General features: G+C 47.4%; 1 protein-coding gene across 2 annotated transcripts in view; it reads left to right on the top strand.

Annotated features, from left to right (window-relative positions):
• LPCAT4 (lysophosphatidylcholine acyltransferase 4) overlaps window positions 1–25,929 on the top strand; it is a 32,836-nt gene extending 6,907 nt beyond the window's left edge. The window contains exons 2-14 of one of the 2 annotated variants that reach the window (XM_081835423.1): window positions 13,642–13,784; window positions 13,900–14,120; window positions 16,988–17,100; window positions 17,199–17,259; window positions 18,326–18,384; window positions 18,844–18,878; window positions 19,112–19,166; window positions 20,163–20,245; window positions 21,026–21,151; window positions 22,011–22,152; window positions 23,265–23,363; window positions 24,248–24,404; window positions 25,308–25,929. In XM_081835423.1, coding sequence (XP_081691549.1) covers window positions 13,642–13,784; window positions 13,900–14,120; window positions 16,988–17,100; window positions 17,199–17,259; window positions 18,326–18,384; window positions 18,844–18,878; window positions 19,112–19,166; window positions 20,163–20,245; window positions 21,026–21,151; window positions 22,011–22,152; window positions 23,265–23,363; window positions 24,248–24,404; window positions 25,308–25,465 — 1,452 coding nt within the window. In that variant the 3' untranslated portion in view covers window positions 25,466–25,929. The remainder of the gene's footprint in view (window positions 1–13,641; window positions 13,785–13,899; window positions 14,121–16,987; window positions 17,101–17,198; window positions 17,260–18,325; window positions 18,385–18,843; window positions 18,879–19,111; window positions 19,167–20,162; window positions 20,246–21,025; window positions 21,152–22,010; window positions 22,153–23,264; window positions 23,364–24,247; window positions 24,405–25,307) is intronic. The other variant, XM_081835424.1, reaches the window with a different exon arrangement.
• Window positions 25,930–26,284: the final 355 nt, after the last annotated feature.

Below are 26,284 nucleotides of genomic sequence, written 5' to 3'. Positions count from 1 at the left end.
AATTGCAAGGAGAAGGTGCACTGACAGAGAGCAGACTTCCTCTTTCATTTCTCCCATATTGAGTCACACTCCTGCTATGCAAACCGAAATCCAGAGTAACTAAAGCATTAAAAACACAACTCCCTGTAGCTTTTGTCTGTTTCGAGACAAAGGGCCCTGAATCAAGGGGAGAGCTGCTTGTTTTATGCGTTCAGAAGACAGAAAGGAAACGTCCTTGTTTGCTTACAGAGAGTAAATATTCACAATTTGAGAACTGAGCAAATTGCAGGATTCAGGTTGAAGGACATTGTGTAAAAAAATGGGAGCATGCAAGTTCTGCCCGGACAGGAAATATCTCCCAGTGCCGGAAGGTGCAATGATTTGTGAGTCCCCAGTATCGAGCCCATGATAACAAAGCCCTATGTGATCAGTTCCTGCCATATTTAGAGTGCTTGATCTCAAGCCTGGAGAGTGTCTCACACCCACACTGTGTATTTAAAGCACATGACTTCCCACAAATGAACTCTGGGAACTGTAGTTTGTTGGGGCACTGGGCTTTGTGGGTGCATACTATAGTTCCCAGGATTGCTTGAGAGAAGCTGTGACTGTTGATGTGCTATAAATGCGCCTTAAATGGTGTGGATGGTTAGTTAAGGAAGTTCAGGGAGGAATATTTCTTTTACTGTACATCTTCTTTCTGACAGTAAGAGCTGTTCGGCGGTGGAACTGTCTCCCTCTGGAGGTTGTGGACTCCCCTTCCCTGGAGGCTTTTAAGCAGGGGTTGTATGGCCATTTGTCATGGATGCTGTCAGGGAACTGCCATCAGGGCCAGAGGGAGAGAGCGGGCTCCAGAGGGATTCCAGAGAGCGTCCTGGGATGGGGAGAAGCAGCCCATCTTCTGGGGAAGGGAATCAGCGTAGCACCAGTGGAGAAGGGGGGCAGATGGGGGAATCGGCGAGGCGGTCCCATGACTCCTTGCCGGGGACCAGCGGGGAGGGCACGGGTCCTCCGCTGCCCACACCCTCCTTGCGCAGAAGGCTTCCGCGCAGGGAGAGTAGGCGGAGACTAGGCGTCAAAGAGCTCCTTTGCTGGAAGAAGTTCAAGAAACGCCCACTGACGGATTCTGCCAGCGATTGAGACAGCCACGGGCGAGTGGCTGTCCGGACAGAAAAGGTTCACTCAGGCAACCCAGCCAGGTGTGGCGCCGGTTTACGCACGAGCAACCCCTAGAACCATTACAGATGCTTTAGCTGAGATCCCTGCACTGCAGGACTAGATGACTAGCTGATCCTTTGGGTCCCTTCCAACTCTGCAATTCTAAGTCTATTATTCCTGCAGCCCTGAAAAGCCATTCTGGAGTGTTTGGGGAGCTCCTGAATTGAGTGGGGTGGGGGGAAAGATCAGAAACCAGGAAGACCAAGTATTCTTAAAAGACTGGACTAACTTTTTAATTTGTTTGAGAGACCACTGTAAACTGCTGAAATCATTGGCAGGAACACATGACACTTGTAAAGTAACACAAATTTTGGATTCTATGATCATATAATAGATACCGTATGTTCTGGTGTACAAGACGACTTTTTATCCCTGGAAAATCACCCCAAAACTCGGGGGGTGTCTTATACGCCAGGTATACGCGTTGGGAAGGAGGAGAGGGAGCCGGTGAGCAGAGGCGCCCCTTCTGCCGTCGCTCCTCCTCCCTCCCCACAGAAGGGGACGCGGAAAGTCCTTCTGAGCGCGGCGCTCGCCCGCCCGCCCGCCAAATGCCTCACCTCGGGCTGCTGCTGCAACGGCAGAGGCAGCGGAGGGGTGCGGGTTCTGGCCCTGGCGGCGCTCAAACTCTATAACTCTAAAACTCTAAAATTGAACAGCAAAAGTTGGGGGTCGTCTTATACGCCCAGTCGCCTAATACACTGGAATCTACGGTAGATTAAAGTAAAAGATGCAGAAATAAAATTTAGAAATGGAACCCATGAAGGGAAGGGAAGAGGTCTGAAGGTTCAAAAGAACCCTTTTTAAAATTTTGAAATAGTTATGTTTGTGTGCACAACTTTTATGTCAAACTAATTTAAAAAATATTTTTAAAAAATGAATTGGGTGGGGTGGGGAATCAGGATCTATGTGGCGGGGAAGGATCAGAGGAGGCAGGAAATTTTCCTTCCTTGAACCTCCTTAACTTATTTTACCACCCAAGCCTGATTTTGGAACGATTTCTCCCCGAGCAGCAATCCCCATTCCATACCCCTCCTGCATTGTTCAGGAGGGCCCAGCCCCATAGTGGGCTAGAAGGGAGGGGAAACTTATTTCACTTAATGTCTCTTAGGACCCAAGCCATTTCCCCCCATGGCTTTTTATCACACCCTTTGGCCCAGTGGCCTGATTTGGACATGCATTTCATAGCTTGCTAAGCCATTGTTGAGCACCTCCTCTGTGGCAGCATTCTGATCCTCCTTGGCTTAAACTACAGCTTCCTCTTATGTCCAAAATGGGGAACTGGGGTTTAGGTTGTGATTCTTATTTTCACTTACCTGGAATAAGTCCCATCGGTCTTGCATCTCAGCAGACATTCCTAGGATTGGGCTGTGAATGCATGTTTACAGCTTGTCCAGGTGAGCATTCCTCCTGGTTTGCTCACACAAAGTTGATGTGAAGGTTAGATTATATTCCGTCTTTACTGATTAGTTTGCAGGGCAGTTATACAACAGTGAACACTGGTTCTGGGTTGTCCTCATTTGCTTGTGGGGCACTCTTCCCTTTCGTTATTCATGGCCCCCACACTTTTCCATGCATTTCGCGGTCGCTTTCCAAACACCACAGAGTCTGGTTCATTTTTTCAAAAAGTGAATTTGTTGCACTCAGGCGACAGGGCCACTTTCATTACATTGACCTAAATTTTCGGTTTGTGTTTGAATCCCTCCCACAAAATAGTAACAGTCCAAAGGGACTCGTAGTCTCTGGTATGAGAACATCGTCTTCCATCTTGGCCCATGCGTGGCTTTGACTACGCATCTGCCCTTGGCCCATGGACTGAAATGCAACTTCTCCTACCTGTTTACTACCTAGCTGCCTGGACTCTTGCTAAGGTTTGAGAGAGGTTTTGCCATTGCTTGCTTCTCTCATCTTGTGGCAGTGAGTTCCATCTATGAACTCTGTGATGTGTTAGGAAATATGTCTCAAAGCTCCTGCTAGTGAGTTTCATTGGATGGTTCCTGATTGGTTGGTTTATTTAGACAATTTATATACGCCTTAAACACAGCCATCTCTTAGCAGCATACAGGGAGTGCCATACAATGCAAATAAAAACCTGTCAAATCTATAAAATCAGAATTTGGTTTAGCATGCCCACTGGACTGGGGGGTTGTGTGTTGAAGTTCTGTTTGCTTTTGTTTCTTTCTTAACTGATGGTTGTGATTATTGCTTTGTTTATTATTTGAGTATGGAGTTTTCATTTTAAATTGATGTTAAAAGGAAAAGGGACCCCTGACAATTAAGTCCAGTGGCGAATGACTCTGGGTTTGTGGCGCTCATCTCGCTTTAAAGGCCGAGGTAGCCGGCATTTGTCTGCAGACAGTTTTTCTGTGTCATGTGGCCAGCGTGACTAAGCCGCTTCTGGCGAAACCAAAGCAGTGCATGGAAACGCCGTTTACCTTCCCACCGGAGCAGTACCTATTTATCTACTTGTACTGTGTGCTTTCAAACTGCTAAGTTGGCAGGAGCTGGGACCAAACAACGGAACTCACCCTGTCGCGGGGATTCGAACCGCCAACTTTTTGATCGGCAAGCCCAAGCGGCAGTGGTTTAACCCACAGCGCCACCCGCGTCCTAAATTGATGTTACGTTATATGAAACATTAATGTGTTATATTACGTATTTCCCCCCCCACACACACACACACTTTCCTTCCTAAGATATTATGTACAGTACTGTATGTCTTTTTTCGCTTTATTTTCTTAGTTGCCTTTGGGTTACTAGCAACTAATAAGTCGAATGAATGAATGAATGAATGGGATTTCTCAAAAAGTTTTCAGTAGTTGCTGGAAGTTCAGCAGGCCTGCCATGGAAGGCAATGCTGAATGCTCATTCTAGCATTATGAAGGAGAGAGAAAATGCCCAGTTCTCTTCTTGTTTCCCATTCCTGCCTTGCACATGTGGGGTGGAGGGGGAAGAAAACCACTTCAAAACAAAGGAATGTAGTAGCTTAAACCTGCTTGACTCACATCCTATTCTCTCTCCCCTTCTTGACCTCCCTGCAATCCAAACAGAAACGAGATCCCTGAGTCATTGTCCCTACCCACATTCACAGTTTACTGCTGCCTCTTTTTAAAAAAATCCTTCTTTGGGATCTGTGCAGTGCCGGAAGGCATGAAACGAGACCTTATTTACCACCGGGGAGAAGCTGCGCATGTCAACGTTTTCAGGCGGTTTGGAGACCTCCGGTTTAGAAATCCAGCTCAAAGCAAGGTCATTCCTGATGCTTTTCTGTCCATATATGGGACTATGAAAGAGTGGTGCACATTGGAACAGGCGCTTCCAAACCGTGTTCCGCAAGCTTCCTTCAGGTGGTCTGAGGAGTGTCTGTGGATTCGTGACTGAAGGCAGGAGAGAGAGCACAACCATTGCATTTAATATACATACTGTACTGATTTTTGACTGCTTCTTTTTTTATTTTGTTGCGTTGAAATCCAAATTCTGTGGAAATCAATAAAATGCAATATATAAAGGTAAAGGTACCCCTGCCCGTACGGGCTAGTCTTGCCAGACTCTAGGGTTGTGCGCCCATCTCACTCAAGAGGCCGGGGGCCAGCGCTGTCCGGAGACACTTCCGGGTCACGTGGCCAGCGTGACATCGCTGCTCTGGCGAGTCAGAGCCACACACGGAAACGGCGTTTACCTTCCCACTAGTAAGCGGTCCCTATTTATCTACTTGCACCCGGGGGTGCTTTCGAACTGCTAGGTTGGCAGGCGCTGGGACCGAACGACGGGAGCGCACCCCGCCGCAGGGATTCGAACCGCCGACTTTTCGATCAGCAAGCCCTAGGCGCTGAGGCTTTTACCCACAGCGCCACCTGCGTCCCCATTTAAAATGCAAGATATAAATGACAATAAAAAACACAATTGAAAATCATACAGCATCTAGCACAGAACGTTATGATTTGCTACAACAGGCAAAAAAAAAGGAGGAGAAATAGTTCAGTGGTCTGTGCAGACGCTCCACAATTTTTAGATGGGGTGTGAGGGGGCAAGTTTGGAGACCACTGCTTTAGAATCCTTTGCAGTGTTCAGGGGTTCCATAGCAAGCATTTAGGGTGGGGGTTCTCAGGCTCAGAGACTGAATCCTATTTATCAGGCCCTCAGGATGCTCCCAGACCATGCCCCCCCCTCAGTCCTCCTCCACATCTCCCCCAAGTGCTTTGGCCTGACTGAAATGTGTCCTTGAACTTTAAGTAACTCTTCTTGCTTTTCCGGATGGGAGGATAGGGACGGGTTTGTTTAGAAGAGAGAGAAAAGACATTTGATTGCCTGGAATGTCAGCCATTGCACAAAGCGAAGACAGAGAACCTGTGAGCCTTTAGATCAGTATTTCCCCAACTTGAGTCTCAAGCTGTTTTTTTGGACTACAGTTCCCATCATCCCTGACTACTGGCCCTGCTATACTTAGAGATGATAGGAGTTGTAGTCTAGCAAGACCCAAGTTTGGGAAATCCTTCTCTCGAGGTTGCTGGACTCCCCAACTCCCATCAGCCTCTAGCCAGCATAACCAAGGGTCTGGGATGATAGGAGATGTAGTCCAACCATGTCTGTAGGGTGCCACGTTTCTCATCCCTGGTACACAGGTTAAGAGTCACATCCATTGTGCTACGTCCTGCCCCTTTGGCCCTTGGCTCCACCCACCACTGATATGTGCCCACTGTATCTCTTAACAATTTATTCCTTTTCTTTTTGTCTGCATCTGCACTGGGTGTGACTAGGTCACTTGGTCAAACCCAATGTAGCAGTGGTCTCAGAAAAGCCCATTCATGGAAGAGTCTGGCTGCTGCAACCCTGTATGAGTCACTGCCCTGGGCTCATCTCTACCCATTCAGGGGGCCTCACTCAGGACGCATACAGAAGCACAGCTCCACTGAGAACGGCAATTCCTTTCTTTTTCATACTCTAAAAGTAAAACCCTTAGGAGGGGGGCTGTTAAGCGTTCCTCTCCTTTTATTAAATAACGATTTCTGCATGTTGTCTGACATTTGGAAAAGCACGGCTTTATTTATCCTCCGCCCGTGCTGCTTCTGCCTTGCTGAATGCTTATTTGCCACCTGCTCCTTTCCAAAGATTGCTCTTCCATTGAACACACGCTGTAGATTTTACCGAGCTCCTTCTCTTACACACAAACACACCTGTCTCCTGCCAGATTTATTGCTGCAGATCTGCCCACTATCCTGCAGCCCTGGTACCATTCCATGCCTGCTTCTCCCGCATGCCTTCCTGTTGCCCCCTCCAAGCTTCCCCTCATTTCCCCTTCCCATCCTTCAGCCCTCGCAGGCTCCTTCCCTCCTTCCCATAAACAATGCAGGCACTTCCCAGGGGAAAGGTTACTAGCGGTCAGCGCAGCGCAAGTTCTTTGGGGGGTATTTATGTCCAGAGAGGCCCGAGAGGGGAGTCCAGAGTGGGACCAGCTTCTCTGCAAGCCAGGAATTCCAGAGCAACGGCCACTGGGACACGGGGTAGGGTTGTTTCCTCCTGCGGCTGGTTTGTGAGAACAGCCGCCGATGTGATCACACATTATTAGCCTGATTCTTTTAATAGTGGGCTGGCCAGCCTATGCTAGTTAACGGATGGATCATTTTAATTTGCAGACTCACAATTTAAGGCTGCTCCTTTATTTATTTATTTTAATTTTGGGGTTTCCCCACCCTCTCGCTGATTATCGTCGTAGGGAAAGGAAAAGGCAATTCTAAAACAATATAGACTCCACAGGGAAGCTATTTTGTGTTCCATTCCAAACCCTTCCCAAGGTCCCGTTATAAGGAAGTTAAAAGGGACACGGGTGGCGCTGTGGTCTAAACCACAGAGCCTCTTGGGCTTGCCAATCAGAAGGTTGGCCGTTTGAATCCCCTTGACAGAGTTAGCTCCCATTGCTCTGTCTCAGATTCTGTCAACCTAGCAGTTCAAAAGAACGCCAGTGCAAGTAGATAAATAGGTACCGCTGTGGCGGGAAGGTAAACGGCGTTTCCGTGCGCTCTGGTTTCCATCACGGTGTCCCGTTGTGCCAGAAGCATGCTGACCACATGACCCAAAAAGCTGTCTGTGGATAAACGCCGGCTCCTTCGGCCTGAAAGCAAGATGAGCACCTCAAACCCATAGTCGCCTTTGACTGGACTTAGCCATCCGGGGTCCTTTACGTTTACCTTGTAAAGAGGTTACTGTAATCTTTGCAACTGGTTGATAGTCCTTGCCAACTTGCTCCCCCCACTCAAAAGGTTATGTACTCCCAACTCCATAACCAGTATGACCAAGGGTCAAGATGAGTTAATATATTTATTGCTGGAATAGCTCAGTCAGTAGAGCATTAGAATTTTAATCTCAGGAACGTGAGTTTGAGCCCCCTGTTGGGCAAAAGTCTCCTGCATTGCAAGGGGTTGAGCTAGATGACCTTCCAACTCGGTGATTCTATGGTTCTATTGCATTTCTACCCCACCTTTTTCTCCAAGGAGCTCAAAGTGGCATACATGGTCCTTCCCCCTCCTCATTTAATTCCCACAACGACCCTATGCGGTAGGTTAGGGTGAACGGAAGTCACCCAGTGAGCTTCATGGCTGAGTGGAGATTTGAACCCGGGTCTCCCAAGTCCTAGTCTGCCACTCTAACCACTGCACTATACTGGCTTTGTTCAACTGTTCCAGACCTAGACCCACCTCTGACTCCCAAGCTGAAACTGGAGCCCCCTTTCATGTTTTCACTTTTGATTCATACTTAATAGTGCACGCCATTAATCCCAAAAAGGCAGTTCACTGAGCAACATACATACTGTTACTTCAGCATTACTAAATGAAAACTAGTCCTGCAGTGTGTCAGTGCCCAATTTGCCCTAATGGACCAGCCTTCGCTGATTTCGGGCTTTCCCACCCTTCGTCTTGGCAGAATGAGGTGGTAAAGCAGAGCTTTCCAAACTGTGTGTCACAACATGTTAGTGTGTCGGCTGCAGCGTGCAGGTGTATGGTGAGAAGGCTCCCTGTGCTCCTCCCGGTTAGAAAGGGGTTAGTTTAACCTCCGGTTTGCTAGTAAAACTGAATTGCTATACAGTGGTACCTCAGGTTAAGAACTTAATTCGTTCTGGAGGGCCATTCTTAACCTGAAACAGTTCTTAACCTGAAGCACCACTTTAGCTAATGGGGCCTCCCGCTGCCGCCACTGCACGATTTCTGTTCTCATCCTGAAGCAAAGTTCTTAACCCGAGGCACCATTTCTGGGTTAGCAGAGTCTGTAACCTGAAGCGTCTGTAACCTGAGGTACCACTGTACAGACTCCGCTAACCCAGAAATAGTGCTTCAGGTTAAGAACGTTGCTTCAGGATAAGAACAGAAATCGTGCTCTAGCAGCGCGGCGGCAGGGCAGCAGGAGGCCCCATTAGCTAAAGTGGTGCTTCAGGGTAAGAACAGTTTCAGGTTAAGAACAGACCTCCGGAACGAATTAAGTACTTAACCCAAGGTACCACTGTATTGCGAAATGATGCGTGTCTAAAAAGTGTGTCACCAACACAAAAAGTTTGGAAAGTTCTGTGGCAAAGTCTCGAGGTTATAGAGTGAACTGTACCAGTTTGGCTTTCAGGTGGAGAACTGAGTTTAAACATTCCCCCCTCTCCCCCAGTGCTAACCTCCCCAGCAACAATTCCCTGCAAGCTGAAGAGAGAAAAACGCTCGCTCTGTCTTGTGCGGGTTTTCTGCTTATAGAGGAGTCTGTGAGCAGCGCAGGGAAGCATAAAAAAAATGTGACCTGTCAGCTGCAGTTTCAGTGGTGCAGTCCGTTGTTGCACGTGCTGAGCGAGGGCTGGATCCCACTGCGTTCAGGGGGTGCTTACCCTCAGGTTAGTGGTGCGGAGAACTGTAGCCTCAGGGCCAAAGCTCGACGCGACACTATTCGTGCAGCTAGCAATGGTGTCTTTGTCAGTAGATATATGGGGAGAGACAGACCTGAATGGAAAGGTTCTTGTTGTTTTTAAGCAACATCCTGCCTTTTTTGCCCTCTTCCTTTCTGTTTCATTCTTCACAAACTTTATACCATTTGGCTGTTGTGGGACTTGGGTGCATTTGCGCCAAAACTGTCTCGCATGCCTGGTCACTCGGTTCATGCTCTGTGTCTGTATTGAGTGGGGTTTGTATGGAGAAAATAAAGCTAATTTAGCTTGGGGGGGAAGGGGCAGGGGCAAGGGGCAGGGAATCTGGATGCCACTTTGGCTTTGCCTTGTAAGTATATGTCTTGTCTTGGATCCCCGGAAAGCACAGATTGCCTAAGATAATGATATACCCATCTTAAGTGCAATGCAGAAAAATACTTTCCTGGTTGCTTGTTCTGCCTTCTAGCCATGTGTTTGCAGGGAACAAGGGACAACTGCCATGAAAACAAAGAGTGTCTCTGTATACAGTGGTACCTTGGGTTACAGACGCTTCAGGTTACAGACACTTCAGGTTACAGACTCCGCTAATCCAAAAATATTACCTCAGGTTAAGAACTTTGCTTCAGGATGAGAACACAAATTGTTTAGTGGCAGCGGGAGGCCCCATTAGCTAAAGTGATGTTTGAGGTTAAGAACAGTTTCAGGTTAAGAACGGACATCCGGAACGAATTAAGTACTTAACCCAAGGTACCACTGTAAATGCATGGAGCTAAAACTATATGTATATTTTATTTATTATTATTATGGTTGTCAGCAATGCATTCCAGAAGCAAGGGCTCCCTCCAGACATTCTTTCCGTTGTGCATTCATGATTATTTATGCTCATGATAGTATCGAAGTGGCTAGACATGACCCTGCTTTCAATAGCATTTGGTCCTGCAGAGGTTTCAGGGAGGACGTGACGCTTTGTTTCTAGTCAGCGCATGTCCCCATACCTCCCTGCTGAATTCCTGTAACTTTTTATACCACAAATGCTCCAGTTTATTTTTTGGTGGCGCTTTTGTTGCGCAATAGCACCGCAGGAGTGATCCTCTAGGCAGCAATAGTGCAGTGCAGTTGAGGAAGGATTGCAGAACAAGAAATAACAGGGAACACTGTGTGGACCCTCCAGTATAAATCCACCCCTAATTCACTACTATTGCAGAACGTCCAATACGGCACACAGAAAAACCGGGATGCTGTCTTCCCGGGGCTGCACTCTTGTGTGAGATTGTGGCCCCGATAAAAGCACTTTTTCTGGGCACAGTGCCCCAAAACACACAGTTTGGGATGCTGCACAAGATTGCAGCCCTGGAAAATCAATTTTTTTGGGGGGGGGTGAGATTGCATCCCGAAATTGTGCGAGAGCACAGCTCCTAAATTGGCCGCCGTGCTGTCGTGGGAAAAAACAGAATGTTTTGGTTTGCCCGGGACAGTTGTGGGGTATGCTGTTGTGCCAATGACATGTTGCAGAATACATCTGCTTTAGAAGCACCAGTTTAGAGGGTCCCAAGTCCTATTGGGTTGAAATAAATGTGCATGGGATGGTTGCCTTACCAGTAAATTCTAGAGTGAGCCTCTGTTTCCTCCTCAAAAGTAAGCTCCACGTGGGAGTTCACTTCCTAGTAAGTTTGCAGAGGATCACAGGATTTAAGACCTATTAGGCACAATCAGATATACTTCAAAGTAAACATATAGGACTGTAACATATAGGATTGCATGCTAAATCAGTTAAATTTGTTTACACTAAAATATTAATGGAATAAGCATTTTGTTTCCCCCCCGCTTTGTTAATAAAGGATGTACGTATTTGTCACAGTGGGAGCTATCTTAGAAGATGCATGCCATCCTATGTGAAATAGGGTGTTTTCAGGGACGGGGGTTGCCTTTTCAGTGATGGAGCCTGCCACCTACAGATTTTTAAAGTTCTTTTATTAGAAACAATTATATAAAAAATGTGTTGCCCTTTTAATCAAGAATGCTTTTATCAGAGTTAATTGAAAGGGTTTTCATGGGGGTTTCATCTAGCCAATTAATTAGCTAAACATTCCACCCTGCACTGAAGTCTGGAGTTCTTGCAGAAATTCTAAATCCAGTTTTGCAGTGTTATTTTATAGCATTACAACAATCACTAGGGACTCTACAGACTCTCTCTCTCTCTCTCTCTCTCTCTCTCTCTCTCTCTCTCTCTCTCTCACACACACACACACACACACACAAAAAACACCAACACACTAATCATTAGTTCCATGATTGTGCCCCTGAAGTGTGGAATTTGTTGTTGTGCATAGCAAATTCAACATCTTGGGAATCTCTGCCTTAAGTTTTGTTGCTGTTTTGTTAAACAGAAATAAGTCTCCAGACCTTAAGACTTCAGAGAAACACTTTGGAGTGTGTGGCTGAGCACGTATCTCACAAACTGGTAGCGGGAGGGCAGGTTGAGAAAGCAGATGCAGAATACATTTTTACGCTAAGGAAATATCCTGGAAACTCTTCTTAAATTGAATAACTAAGACCGGATTTCAGAATTCAGCTTCTCTGTTCGCAAAATGTGGAATCGCTCGCTCAGACAGACAGTTTTCATGAGGCTCTGTGGATTGTCCTTTTGTCAGCAAGCACGGAATCAGGCCAAAGAGGAGGAAGGATTGAAATCCAGTCATTACCGGGTTCCAAAGGGACAGATGAAAAAAGCTGGGCTGGCAGTATGGCTCACCATCAGGAGACTGAATAAATCTAACATGTGCCCTGGCAGATGCCACCGTTTTGCCGGGGCTGTAATCCGTGCAAATCGGGGCTGGTAGTCCCTGCAGAGTACACGTGATTAGTCTAACTCGATGCAAAGTGAAACAAGGATGGTTTTGTTAATGAGAGGTCAGATGCCTGAGCTGGGCTGGCGGCAGCACCCAGCACCCTTGGGTGGCTGCTAGGAGCCAAGCACCCCGGCAGCTGCCCACCAACACTGGCACCGGTTTGAACATGCCTGCCTGCCTGCCTGCCTGCCCCTTGGCTGTGAGCTCTTCTGATATCAGCTAGCTGGGTCAGCCACTTGCCATTGTAAGGCCCAAGTTGCGTGTACAGTGGTACCTCAGGTTAAGTACTTAATTCGTTCCGGAGGTCCATTCTTAACCTGAAACTGTTCTTAACCTGAAGCACCACTTTAGCTAATGGGGCCTCCTGCTGCTGCTGCGCCGCCGGAGCCCAATTTCTGTTCTTATCCTGAAGCAAAGTTCTTAACCTGAAGCAGTATTTCTGGGTTATTGGAGTGTGTAACCTGAAGCGTATGTAACCAGAAGCGTATGTAACCTGAGGTACCACTGCAATGCAAAGCCGAACCATAGTTTAGTTTGAGCTAGCAGGTTCCTGGAGAGGAGATTGCAGCCACTTTGTTTCTCCCTCCACTGCACTGATCTAAGCCATGGTTTGGCTCCGCATGTCGACTGATCCTGGGCTCATGGTTCAGCTTTTTCCAGGCTAAACATCATCCACCAGTTCCCCTACTTCAGCCGTCTTGTAAAGATGTACAGTGGTACCTCTAGTTGCGTTCCACTCTTGTTACGGACTTTCAGCTTACAAATGCGGCAAACCCAGAAGTGTTTACTTCCAGGTTCGCCACACGTGCATGCACATGTGCAACAGTGATCTGTGCGCGTCACGCATGCGCAAAAGTGCTCGATCGCGCCGTGCACATGCACGGAAGAGGCACTCTAGTTGTGGACTTTTGAGGGTGCAAATGGCACCCCAAAATGGATTAAGTCCACAACTAGAGGTACCACTGTATCTTTTTGCCCAGGCTTTCCCTGGACCCACAAGATTTGACTCTGTTTTTATTGAATTCCTGTTGTTATAATGCTGCCTTCCTTGTTCCTTTTTGGTATCTCATTCTTACTATACAATTGTCTTGTTTCATGTTGTATTTAAACATATTTTTAAAATATTAACCAGTGTGGAAATGATTCTAAATAAAATAATAATAAAAATAACTGAGAGCCCTCTTGGGGGAAATGCCTTGTTTCAAAATGTGGCATTGAAATTCTTGAGTAAAATAAATTCAGAAGTCTTTTTGAGGGTGTCTTCCGCAGTTTGCTTTTGGCACCCTGTGCATCCCGGAGGGTTTTGCAGTTTCTAATTCCCGTTTTTTGTTTTGTTCACTTTTTCAAGTGTATTTCACAATGTTGTGTATTATCATCCTTTTTATGTACGTAATCAACAAGCAACAGAGCAAAGCCCCCCCCCCCCATTATTCCATTTTACAATTTTAGATCTGGAGATTTTAATGAGCATACTAATATTACACCCCCACGCCCACCCTATCTATGCCCCAGACTTAAGGTGATGCCTATCCCTGAGGCAGGTTCCTCATGCAGGGAGAGAGGCTGACCTGATGCTGGTCTTTAGGACCTCTTGGTGCTCCCTCCAGTCTTACGATTTTCTTATATTCTCCTAAAAACAGCCCGACACAAGGGACTTGACCTGGGCTGCCTTCTTATGACGTGCCTCCCTCTGACTTTGCCTCTTTGCAGTTCTATGTGCTGGGAGCTGTGCTGGCCCCGATCCGTGTCGCTCTGGCCTTCGTGGTCCTGTTCCTCATCTGGCCCTTTGCGCTGCTCCAGGTGGTGGGATTGCCAGAGGAGACCCTCCAGAAACCCTTTTCCGGCTGGAGAAAGTAAGTAGTGGGCCCCGCTCCGTGGGTTGCCCGGGCCTTTGGACCCTGCTGTGCTCAGCTCTCCTAATGCCCCTTCCTTTTGTTTCCCGCCTCCCCATTTCTCCCCCCTTTTCAGCACAGTTTCTCACGGTTCTGTCTACTTCCTGAGCCGCCTGATGTTCTTCTTGCTGGGCTTCATGAGGATACGGGTCCGGGGTCAAAGGGCTTCGCGGCTGGAGGCTCCCATCCTGGTGGCCGCCCCTCACTCGACCTTCTTTGACCCCATCATCCTGCTGCCCTGCGACCTCCCTAAGGTGGTCTCTCGCACCGAGAATCTCCACGTGCCCGTCATTGGAGGTGAGTGACTCCAGCACAACAGACCAGGGCTGTGGGGAGGGAAGGGAATGTAGCAGCCTTGCAAGGCAGGAAGAGGTTGCTCTGCAGCCCTCTCGGAGCGATGCCTCTGAAACGAGGACCCCATCTGAACTAAACATTTGAAGCTGTACTATGCCACTTTCGATAGCCACGACTTTCCCGCAAAGAATTCTGGGAACTGTAGTTTGTTAAGGATGCTGAGAGTCATAGGCGCAAACTGCTAGGGACCAAGGTCCCTTTGCCCACACCCCAATAAAATATTTGAGGAGGCCTCCCACCCCCAAGTTGCCATTCAAATGGTGGGTGGGCGCTGTATCATGTGATCGATTATGTGGGGTGTGGCTTACCTTTGCGCCCCCCATATTTTATTCTTCACCCCTGCAGCAAGTTGTTAGGAGACCCTGATTCTCCTCACAGAGCTGCAATTTCTAGAGTGCCCTAAGAAGAGCGATTGACTGTTGCACCACTTTGTGAGGGAATGGGTGGGGTCTATTAACACTTGGTAAACTACATTTCCCAGGATTCCTTGGGGAAAATAATGGCTGTTTAAAGTGGCACGATACCGTTTCAAATGTGTAGTGCAGGTGGGGCCCAGGTCTTCCCATACCTAAGTAAACATTGTAAATGCTACACCCATATCAGCTCTCTCATCTCCTGGCATTTTATTCCCCAGGATGGGCTGAGCCTCTTTTTTCATGAAATGATGTGTATGGGTTAGCAGGAATAAACCCTATGTGCTGCCCTGCCCCGTGTCATTCCTACTGAAGCAAATTTCTCCTCAGTCCAACTAACTTCCAGTCTCATTCCTGGGGTGGGTAGGGGGAGCTTCAAATTACAAAGCATATTCAGGTGAGGTGAGGAAGGTTGGTTTGGTCTTCCCAATCCATTTTCAGTTCAGGGAAGTGTCGAGAGAAAGGCCTTTAAATGTAAACACAGCAGATACGTGAATGAATGCATGTGGCTCCCCTGTGACAATTTGTTTGGCCCTCACTTTAAGACAGTTTTGTATACTCACTCATCTGATTCTCCCCAAATCTCAACTTTTTCAAGGTTTGGGGAGGAGGGTTGGCAAGGGGGTGGTTTTTACTGTTGGATAACTCCATGTTCGTGTTGAAGCTTTGATGGCAAAGACTTTAATTTCAGCAGACCGGGTGGCTTAGGAGGGAAAGGTGCTTGGGAAATCAAGAATGTCTTGTAATGTTTGTGTCAGTAAAGCACCGTATAATAATAAACAAGAGGCTGAGAAACAACAGTGGGCAATGGATGTCCCCTTCCCTCGCTCGTGGGCTTTCGATGGGACCACCTCCATGAGATTCTCTCAGGTGTTGAGACCACACTGCATGCCACCAACCTGGGAGGCTAGAAAAAGAGGATTGGACCAATTCATGGAGAAATTGGAGACCAATTCAATTGCTGCTACCCATGGTGGCTGTGTTCTGCCTCCACAGTCAGAGGGAGCAGTGCTTATGAATACCATTGGCCTAATCCAGGAGGCCCTCCTGATGTTCTGATAAATAAAGCTCTCTTGGCAGTTCTGCCACTGCCAGAAGCATGGGGAGTGGCGACCTGGATATGGCAGGTTCCTCTGTGGCAGCCCCAGACTGTGGAAAGTCCCTGCCCACGGAGGTACATTTAGCATTCCCATTTCATATTTTCTGCCATATGCAGTAGACACCCTTTACCCTTAGCCTTTAGAATCAGAGAATCGTAGAATTGGAAGGGACCCCAGGGTCATCTAGTCCAACCCCCTGCCATGCAGGAGTCTCAGCTAAAGCATCCAGGACAGGGGACCACCCAACCTCTGGTTTAAAAACTTCCAAGGAAGGAGAGTCCACCAACTTCCAAGGGAGACCGTTCCACTGTTAAACAGCTCCGGCTGTCAGAAAAGTTATTCCTGATGTTTAGTCGGAATCTCCTGTCTTGTAACTTGAAGATTACAATCATACCTCTTGTTACGTTTGCCTCAGGATAAATCTTTTCAGGTTGCGTCCCACGGCAACCCGGAAGTACCGGAAGGGGTTACTTCCGGGTTTCGCCGCTCGCACATGCACACTCAAAATGACGTCATGCGCATGCGCAGAGGTGGCGAATTGCGACACGCGCAGACGCGGGTTGCATTCTGCTCGTGTTGTGAACAGGGCTCCGGAACAGATCCTGTTCGCAACCAGAGGTACCACTGTACTTCGACAGTAAAGTATTTACAGTGGTACCTTGGTTGTCGAACTTAATCCGTTCCAGGAGTCCGTTCAACTCCCGGAACCGTTCAGAAATCAAGACGGGGCTTCCGATTGCCTGCAGCAGCTTCCTGCACTCAATCGGAAGCCGCATTGGACGTTTGGCTTCCTAAAAAAGGTTTGCAAACCGGAACACTCACTTCTGGGTTTGCGGCGTTCAGGAGCTGATTTGTTTGGGAGTCAAGCCATTCGGGAACCAAGGTACCACTGTACTGGGATGTACTTCTTTTGTTGAATGGTTGGAACAAGTTTGTTTTATTGTGTGTGTTTTTAATACGTTGTTTTGCTTTTAAAGAATAAATATATGACTGTGTCACCATGACCTCCCCTGGGACCTAGTGGCTAAGGGTGGACCAGAGATCTTAAATAAGTTGATTAAAATAAAACAAGACTTCTGGGGAAGCTGGGAAGCTCTGCTAGACGGGCTTTGGTCTGATCCAGCCGGGCTCTTCATATGAAGCACTCGTTCAGATCGCCACAGCGATTTCAGCGAATTAGGGAAAGCTTCCTTAGGCCCATTACCGGGATTGAGGTGTCTGGTGATGACCCAGGGATGCCCCTAAGTCCACCCCACTCTTCCGAATCCCATTTCTCTTTCTCTTCCACCCCCACCAGCCCTGCTGAGGTTTAACCAGGCCATCCTGGTCTCGCGTCACGATCCGGCTTCTCGCAAGAAGGTAGTGGAGGAAGTGAAGAAACGGGCAACTTCCCAGGGGAAATGGCCGCAAGTAAGGTTTTTACAGGAGCTGCAGTTTGCATTCCTGAGCTACCGGTTTGGGTCCCTGAGTAAGATAATCCACTTTATTTCCCCTTCTCTTTTTTGCAGGTACTTTTTTTCCCAGAGGGAACCTGTTCCAACAAGAAAGCCTTACTGAAGTTTAAACCAGGTAAGAGCCTGTGGGGAGTTGGGCAAATGACCCTGTGGACAGAAGTGGGTGCAGGGCATTTTAGCTGAGGTAGGAACTCTACTCCTCTCCATAGCTGTCAACTTTTCCCTTTTCTTGCGAGGAATCCTATTCGGAATAAGGGAATTTCCCTTAAAAAAAGGGAAATGTTGACACCTATGCTCCTCTCATTCACACTGGGCAGACAATCCAGCAAAAATGGGGGCACAGCCTGGGTTTACCTTCAGCCACCCATAGGATGACTTGCTGTTATTTTCATGAAAATAATTTCATGAAAATAATTAACAAACTATAATTATAGTTTGTTGCTGTTGTTGTTTAGTCATTTAGTCGTGTCCGACTCTTTGTGGCCCCATGGACCAGAGCACTCCTGTCTTCCGTTGCCTCCTGCAGGTTGGTCAAGCTCATGGTTTTTGTCCATGGAGTTTTCTTGGCAGTTTAGCAATTCTTTATTGTACAGTCGTACCTTGGAAGTTCGACTTCCAAAATGTTTGGAAACCAAAGCACAGCTTCTGAAAAGGCTGCAGGAAGATCCTGCAGCCAATCAGAAGCCGCGGAAGCAGTGCTGGATGTTCAGCTTCCGAAAATCATTTGAAAACTGGAACACTCACTTCTGGGTTTCAATTGTTTGGGAGCCGATTTGTTTGGGAGCCAAGGCATTTGAAATCCAAGGTATGACTTTAATCTTAAATGTAAACTTGGTAAGTGTAAATAATAATTTGCAGAAATTTAAGTGTTAAGTGTAAATAATAATTTAATTTGCAGACATTTAAGTTTTCTGTTTACTATTATATTCCAATGGATTATTTAATATTGCTTTATTTTAAGTTGCTTATTTTTAAGTTATGTTTTTATTATATATATTTTTCCGGTATTGGATCAGAGTGCTATTAGGTGTGTGGCCTTTGCTATCTATTTTGCTGTTTCTTCAGCTCGCAAAACCGCATTGTGTATACAGAAAGGCAGTACACAAATTAAAAGTGACATGAAAAGAATGAAACGAAGCACACAAGAGCAAGTCTTGAGGGTGTGTGTTCTTCATCCTCAGGTGCCTTCATATCTGGTGTCCCCATCCAGCCGGTCCTCATTCGATACCCAAACTCTCTGGTGAGTCTACAAGAACGTTAGGGAAGGCGGGCAGAACATCTGATTGGCTTTAATAATAATAATAATAATAATAATAATAATAATAATAATAATAATTCATTATTTATACCCTGCCCATCTGGCTGGGTTTCCCCAGCCATTCTGGGTGGCTCCCAACAGAATATTAACAATATGATCAAATATTAAACATCTTCCATCCCTGACATCTCCAGGTAGGGCTAGGAAATATTCCCTGTCTGAAACCTTGGAGAACCACTGTCAGTTGGTGCTAAGCTATATAGACCCCATGTTTTGACTTTGCATTGTTCCATTGCTGATGTTCCCAAAAGTACTGATGGTGAGGCAGCTGAAGAGGCTGTATTTCAGTTCCAACGCACATGCGTACAGCTGTGCACCTGAGTTCGATGCCATGACAAACCTCCCTAATTATTATTTGAAAAGTGCTTCTTTTCTTTATAGGATTCGACGACATGGGCATGGAGAGGACCTGGAGTGTGAGTAATTGACATGGGGGCATCAAATCTGGAATAATAATATAATAATAATTTATTATTTATACCCCGCCCATCTGGCTGGGCTTCCCCAGCCTCTCTCGGCAGCGTCCAGAAAAATATTAAAATACTGGAACACTGTGTGCACTGATGTGTGGGGTGGGATGTGCTTGTTCTGCAGGCCAGTGGGGGCTGGGTTTGTAGCCAAGCGTCACCTTCCATTTTTGTCCTTTCAGGTTAAAAGTCATCTGGTTAACAGCATCTCAGCCCTGCACAACAGTGGAAGTCGAGGTAAGGAAATGTCTCTTTTTCCTTTCCTTTTCTTTTTGCACCGCAGCGCCCCCTACTGTGCCACGCTTCCTAATGCAAAGGCCCAGATTGCCCAAACGCTTTAGGATTCAGAGTCAGAATCCATAAATTCAGATTCAGTTAGCTACCCACTCCACGTTTTGAAGGGAGTAGTTTTTCAACACCCCTCATCCCCACCACTAACATGGTAGAACTCTTTTATCATACGCAATTATGGGAATTTCTGAAAAATTTGAAGCCGTAGAGAGGGAGAAATGTTTTGCTTCTGGTTTTTTCTAAGGAACACAGGGTGGAACTTTTGAGGAGGGGAATTGAAATATATGCAATACTCATTTGCCAAAGGTGAACTCATTTTACTACTTTAACTGCATAGAATGCACTATTAGCAGCGGGGATGGCATGCAACGTTCAGAGCAATCGTAAGGATGTTTACTCAGAGACAAGGCCCACATTTCAGTGGAGCTCACTCCTAAGTAAAGGCTCCCTGAAATGTCTCTCCTACTGAAAAAATAGGGGTGGGAAGTCCCAGCAGAAAGTAGGGGGAAAGCTGTGGGTTTTTTTTCCTTCCCAGGAGGTTTCATGGACCATCACAACTCTTTTTTTTTTATTATTATTAATTTTTTAGAAAAGTTTTTCTTTTACAAATTTAAATAACACATACTTTCCAATATAATACATAAATTCTTTTAGACTTCCCCCAGCTCCCTCCACAATCCTCATAATTTTAAAATTTAATTCACATTTCCTTTATAATTGTATTGCTAGTTAGTGAATCTTTACAGCTCTTTCCCCTCTTACAACACCCTTTCTCCTCACAAAGCCTCTTTAAAACCGACTAGCGTTGTCTGTTCATCACATATATTTTCCAGATAAATCGTAAACTTTCTCCAGGGACCATCACAACTCTTAATCATGTATCAGACCCACAGCAAGCCATCTCTCCCCGATTGCGCTCATAATTCTTCCTGTCATTTTCAGTTCCTCCCAGTTTATCAGCCCAGCGCTGAGGAGGCTGTGAACCCCACACTGTACGCTAACAATGTCCAGAAAGTGATGGCCAAGTAAGTATGGAGAGGGAGCAGGTCTTCGTAGTTTGGGGGAGTGAGGGACTTTGGTAGGCTGGGCATGCGGCGGAATTCTGTTTAAAGTCCTTGCTTCCCCTCAAAGAATTCTGGGAAGTGAAGGTGACCCTTCAACAATTCACAGCACCCTTAGCAGTTCCCAGAAATCTTTGGAATTACAGTTGCCAGGAATCTTTGAGTGGAAGCGATGTGCTTTCTGTGTAGGGCACGGATACGACCAAAGAGGCCCAGAAGTGAGGAGGAGAGAGTGGCTGTGTGGAAGAGATGAGGCGAAAAAGCTAGACCCAGGCCCCAAATCAAGGGTACTCCCCCCCCCACTACAGCCCCACAGGTTGCACGAACACGATCAAAAGTCCTCCATTCCACCTTTTCACAGCGTGGAAACTTCTGCTGCTTGAAAGGTGTCAGAAGCAGCCGCAGGGACTGTGAGCATTTAAACCTGAGGGAAATGGGGAACGTGGTAGCTGTAGTCAGAACAAGAAGAAGTAGCAGCTAAAATAAAGAGAAAGAGAGGCTTCTCTGCTAGCAGGGAAAACCCCATCACCCTTAAGCAGCTGATTCAAGTCCCTGGTGGTTAATGTCTGGGCGAGACGATCAGGGTGTTTGTGGGCAGGAAGTGTTACTGCAGCATTGGCCCTTGTCGCCAGTTGATGGGAAACCCCTCCTCTTATCAGGCGAGGCCTCAATTTGCTACTTACACCTCCCCCCCTCTCCTCTCCTCCTCCTCTCCTCTTGCCCCTTCTCCCTTTTTATGGCCAGAGCCCTGGGAATCCCAGCTACCGATTGCGAGTTTGTGGGCAACCTTCCAGTCACCGTCGTGGGGCGCTTGAAAGTGGCCCTGGAACCACGCATCTGGGAGTTGGGCAAAGCACTTCGGAAGGCCAGGTGAGAGGCCACATATGTGTGCAGGAAGGTTGCAGGCTCAACTCCAAGCATCCCCAGTTAGAAGGATCAGGAAGTAGGGGCTGGGAGAGATCTTGGCTTGAGATCCCGGGAAGCCACTCTGAGCCAAAGAAGACTGGTCTAGATGAGTCTGTTCTCTTAAAAAAGAGGAACGGAGGGGCTGGGAACACACAGGAAGCAAAGGAAGGTGCCTCATATCAGTCCATCTAGATCAGTGTTGTTTACACTGACTGGCAGCAGCTCCCCAGTCTCTCCCAGCCATGTCTGCAGATGCTGGGACTTGAACCCAGAACCTTCTATGTGCAAAGCAGATGTTCTGCCGCAGCAAGGGGCGTGCGTCACTGGCAGGAGAAAGCCACTAGTTCAAGAGTGCATGAGAGGGTCCCACATCAGGGCCAGCCACAGCATGATGGTCGAAGCAGCGGTGGTGCCCAGGATGCCACGTTGCCATTTTCTGATGGCAGCTAAGTTTCCCTTCAGTCTCCTCTCTCGACGGGCGGACATGCCCCCTCATCATCTATGGCTGAGTGAAGCATGTAGGGAAATCCAAAAGAAGGGTACAGTGGTACCTCTGGTTGCGAACGGGATCTGTTCCGGAGGCCCATTTGCCTGCGCGGGTCGCGATTTGCTGCTTCTGTGCATGCGCGTGACATCATTTTGCGCGTCTGCGCATGCACGAGTGGCAAAACCCGGAAGTAACCCTTTCTGGTACTTCCGGGTTGCCGCGGGACGCAACCTGAAAACGCTCAACCTGAAGCAAATGTAACATGAGGTATGACTGTACTTGTTACGGTAAATGTGAAAACCTTGCTTTCCTTATTGGTTCCCCCCCTTCCTGCAGGTGCCCGACAGGGGGAGTCAAGAGCCAGCTGGATTCCTTGCCTGCTGGTGCATCAGGGCAGCTAGGGCCGAAGGAGCTGGCTCATTGGCTGGGGCTGGCCTGCCCTGAGGATGTTGAAGGGCTCTGCACCTATTTCCAACAGGTAAGTGGGAGCAGGAGGGAAAGCACAGAAGCGGCTTGTGCAATCGCAAGTCAGTGTTTTAAACGCGAAATGTCCTTGAGGGTTTTGGCAGGACGGCAGTATGCAAATGTAGCAAGTACAGTGGTACCTCTGGTTAAGAACTTAATTCGTTCTGGATTTCCGTTCTTAACCTGAAACTGTTCTTAACCTGAGGTACCACTTTAGCTAATGGGGCCTCCCACCACCGCCACACGATTTCTGTTCTTACCCTGAAGCAAAGTTCTTAACCCAAGGTACTATTTCTGGGTTAGCAGAGTCTGTAGCCTGAAGTGTCTGTAACCTGAAGTGTCTGTAACCCGAGGTACCACTGTAAACGTGTTGGGGTTATTGTTTTTTGTTTGTTACTATGGTATTTATTTTTTTGTTTTAATATTGTAAACCAGCCTGTGATCTTTGGATGAAGGGTGGCATAGAAATTTAATAAATAATAATGATGCGTTTTACTCTTTGCATTTATATCCCACTTTTTCTCCATGGAGATCAAAGTGGTTCTCCCCCGCCTTATCTAATCCCCACAACAGCCCTGTGAGGTAGGTTAGGCTGAGAGGCCATGACTGGCCCAGCGTCAGCTTCATGGCCAAGTGGGGATTTGAACCCTGGCCTCCCAGGTCCTAGTCCTAGTCTGACGCTCTAACCACTGCACCACACTGCCTTTCCAAAATAGAAAGGACATGGAAAGATGTGGTATTCAATGAATATCCTGAAACAAGGGGAGATGCTTTGTGAAAATGGCTGCAAAAATTCTAAATCACTGTTAATGTGCTCCCTGATTGGCTAAGATTGGCCATTGTGATCTGCATGGGAAAAGCCGCCATTGTCTTAGCTACGTTGGCCTAACTTGCCCTTTGTTTTGCCTGCACATGGCCAAAATCTTATGGGAAACAGAATGGGGGAAATAACAATGAAACAGGGGTGAGCTATGGCTGTGAACAGCTTCACAAAAAAGGTGATTTTAAGGTAATCCAGCCCCCTGCCCAATTTGTCGCTACTTTTTGAGGTTAAAGTTGAGCCAGGAGAACATCTGGTTCAGTGTGCAATGCATTTAGTCCTCTCCTTCTTATATCTCTTCCCAGGATGCCGATGGCAACATGGACTCCCGGGAAGTGGCCCTAGCCCTGGAGGCATTGGAAGGAGAGCACAACCCACAAGAACTGACGTTTCGTGCTTTTAAGGTAACCACTGTGGTTGAATTCGATGGAGAGAAAGTCAAGCTAGTGATTTGATGGAGACCGAGAAACCAAGTTCTCTGCTGAACATCTAAACAATGAGTTGGATGGCACTGGCTAGAGGGTATGGGGTGATGCCTAGCCCTTCTAGCTTGTTGCTTCCCCCCTGCATTCCACTCCCCCAGCCATTTTTCTCAGCATCTTGGTTGGGGAGAAGCATTCAGGGAGGGGAGTTCTAGGGTGGTCCCTACAGGACTTCTGTCTACGTGAAGCACAAGTGGGATTGTGAGTTTAGAAAGGGGTTAATCCGAGTGATGGAAGTCATGGCTGCGTGCTTCTGTGGTCTAAACCACAGAGCCTAGGGCTTGCTGATCAGAAGGTCGGCGGTTCAAATCCCCGCAACGGGGTGAGCTCCTGTTCGGTGCCAGCTTCTGCCAACCTAGCAGTTCAAAAGCACATCAAGTGCAAGTAGATAAATAGGTACCACTCCAGCAGGAAGGTAAATGGCATTTCCGTGTGCTGCTCTGGTTTCACCAGAAGCGGCTTAGTCATGCTGGTCACATGACCTGGAAGCTGTCTGCAGACAAACGCCGACTCCCTCGGCCTATAGAGCGAGATGAGCGCCGCAACCCCAAGTCATCCACGACTGGACCTAATGGTTAGGGGTAACTTTACCTTTAATCCGAGCAATGGAAGACATGGCTGCGTGTCTCTGTCGGTCTGGGTGGGCTATAGAACGAAAGGGGCGGGGATTGGGGCAAAGTGGACTGAACCAAAGGTTTAAAGGGGAGGAGCCTCTGCTGTGGCGGGAAAGAAGGCATTACATGCAATGTTGCATTCAGAGTTCATATATGTGTTCCTGACATGCACACCCCTCTCTACAATGCCAGCTCTTCACGGAGACAGACAGTGAGACAGAGAACAGTCGGCTTTGCCAAGATGGATTCTGCGCCATTCTGCGCCTCCTGCTGGGCACACCAGGTGCAGATGGGGCCGAACTCTATAGTCGACTTTGTGGGGACCACAGCCAAGATGGACTGACCCTTGGTGAGATCCCTCATAAAAGCGGGGCATGGAGTGTCGTATGTCGAGTAAATGAAGGGAACGTTAACATCAAGTTTTGAGGAAGAAGGGCGTTGGGTTTTGAAGACTCCTAGGAAGTGGGTACAGATCAGGGTCTCATCCACACCATATATTTTAAGCATATGGCTTCCCCTAAAGAATTCTGGGAACTGTGGTTTGTTTGTTAAGGGTGCTTGGAATTGCAACTCTCTGAGTGGGTGAACAACAGTTGCCAGGAGTCTTTGGGGGAAGCCATGTGCATTAAATATATATTCAAGAAGGAAAGAGGTTGCTGATTGGATAGAAATGAAATGAGAAGTGTGATGTGTTGATTTTGGTCAGCTCACCTAGGGAAAATGACGAGGAAGCCCCTCTGGAAATGTGGAGATTGAGGGTTATGGGAATGATTATGGAAAAGGATTGGGGACAGCTATGGTAAGGGGCAAAAAGTCAGGAGGTTGATAAAAGTTGCAGGAAGAAGTGTCAACCCCGGGGTGTCCAACATGGCACCTGTCACTGGCGCCCAACGCATCATCTCCTCCCTCCCTGCTGAAATTTGTTGTTATCTGCTGTAGCCAGTAGAGTAGCTGCAATGTTTGTCAGATTGCCCAGGCAGGCAAGCCCACAAGAGTTTCTCAGGTTTGCAAATGGGCCCATGGGTCCCAAAAGGGCGGCAGCACCTGGTCCATATTGACGCAACTTCTAATGCCAGGGGATTCTCCTAGGGCTACCCATACACCACTTTTACACTGATATTCCTTATTTGTGCTTTTTATCTCGTGGTTTTAACTTGTGAACTGCCCCGAGTTCTTTAGATGAAGGGTGGTACATAAAGCTAATCAATGAAGTGAAATATTCACCCTGCTTTCCTTTTTCTCTCTTACCCAGATGAGTTCCAAGACTTCTCTCTTCGCCACCCTGACTATGCCCGCCTCTTCAGCACGTACCTGCGCCCCCCCGTGGCGTGCACTCTGTCCAAGCCTGGCCTCCCGCCCACCTATGCTAATGGCGTTCCTGCCTCCCCTCCCAAGAGCAAGGCAGACTGAGCCCCCTGAAAACTCTTTAGCCATGTGTATACAACGAAACACACACACACACAAACACACACAGCCATGCCACATCCTTGGCCACGCAGACCCCGCCCCTCCTGCTCGCTTGCTCGCTCTCTGCCGCCACGGTGGTTAGGCAAAGGGGGGCGGAGACACCCCCATCTCAGGGCAACCGTAACCGGGGAATCACAGCCGCAAGTTCTTTGGGGATTGGGGCTTCTCTCCGTTTATTTTAAAAGTTTTATTTTTGTTATGTTTTAATTATATCATTTTATCTTACGTTGTTGATATTCTGTTTTGTTCGTTTGTCAATGGGAAGGGAAGGACGGAACGGTGAGATACTGTTGCTTTTTGTTTTATTTTCTGTTTTGTAAAATATAAAAAGTGCTATTTTATATATAAAATAAATATCTATATCTCTATAATAAAAAAAAGATATATGTATTAAGTTTTAAAACAAAGGTGGTTCCTGATTTTGTTTGTTTGCTAAGACAACTTATGGAAGACTGGGGGAAGGAGTTTGGGCTGTGGGTGCAGATGATGGAGGCCACACCTTGAGTTTCAAGGTTTTTAGTTCAAGGTTTTAAGGTTTTTAGTTCAAATGTTGGAAGTTGGTCCATTTGGGCAAGTGGAACACTGACCTAGCATACACTCTCTCTGCTTTCAACCACCCCCCATCTGCCTGCCTTCTTACTTGCAACCAATCCAGGGAGTGGCACTGCCAGTCACTGCCTCAACCATTGTCCAGCGGCTGGCATAATGGGACACCATCACTGCTCACCTGATCTCTGGTTGGTCGCATCACTACTGCATGCT

This window comes from Podarcis erhardii, assembly GCF_964252035.2.
Source record: "Podarcis erhardii genome assembly, chromosome: 13".
NCBI lineage: Eukaryota > Metazoa > Chordata > Lepidosauria > Squamata > Lacertidae > Podarcis > Podarcis erhardii.
Note: the sequence above shows the minus strand (reverse complement) of the source record. Positions and strands in the feature narration are given on the sequence as shown.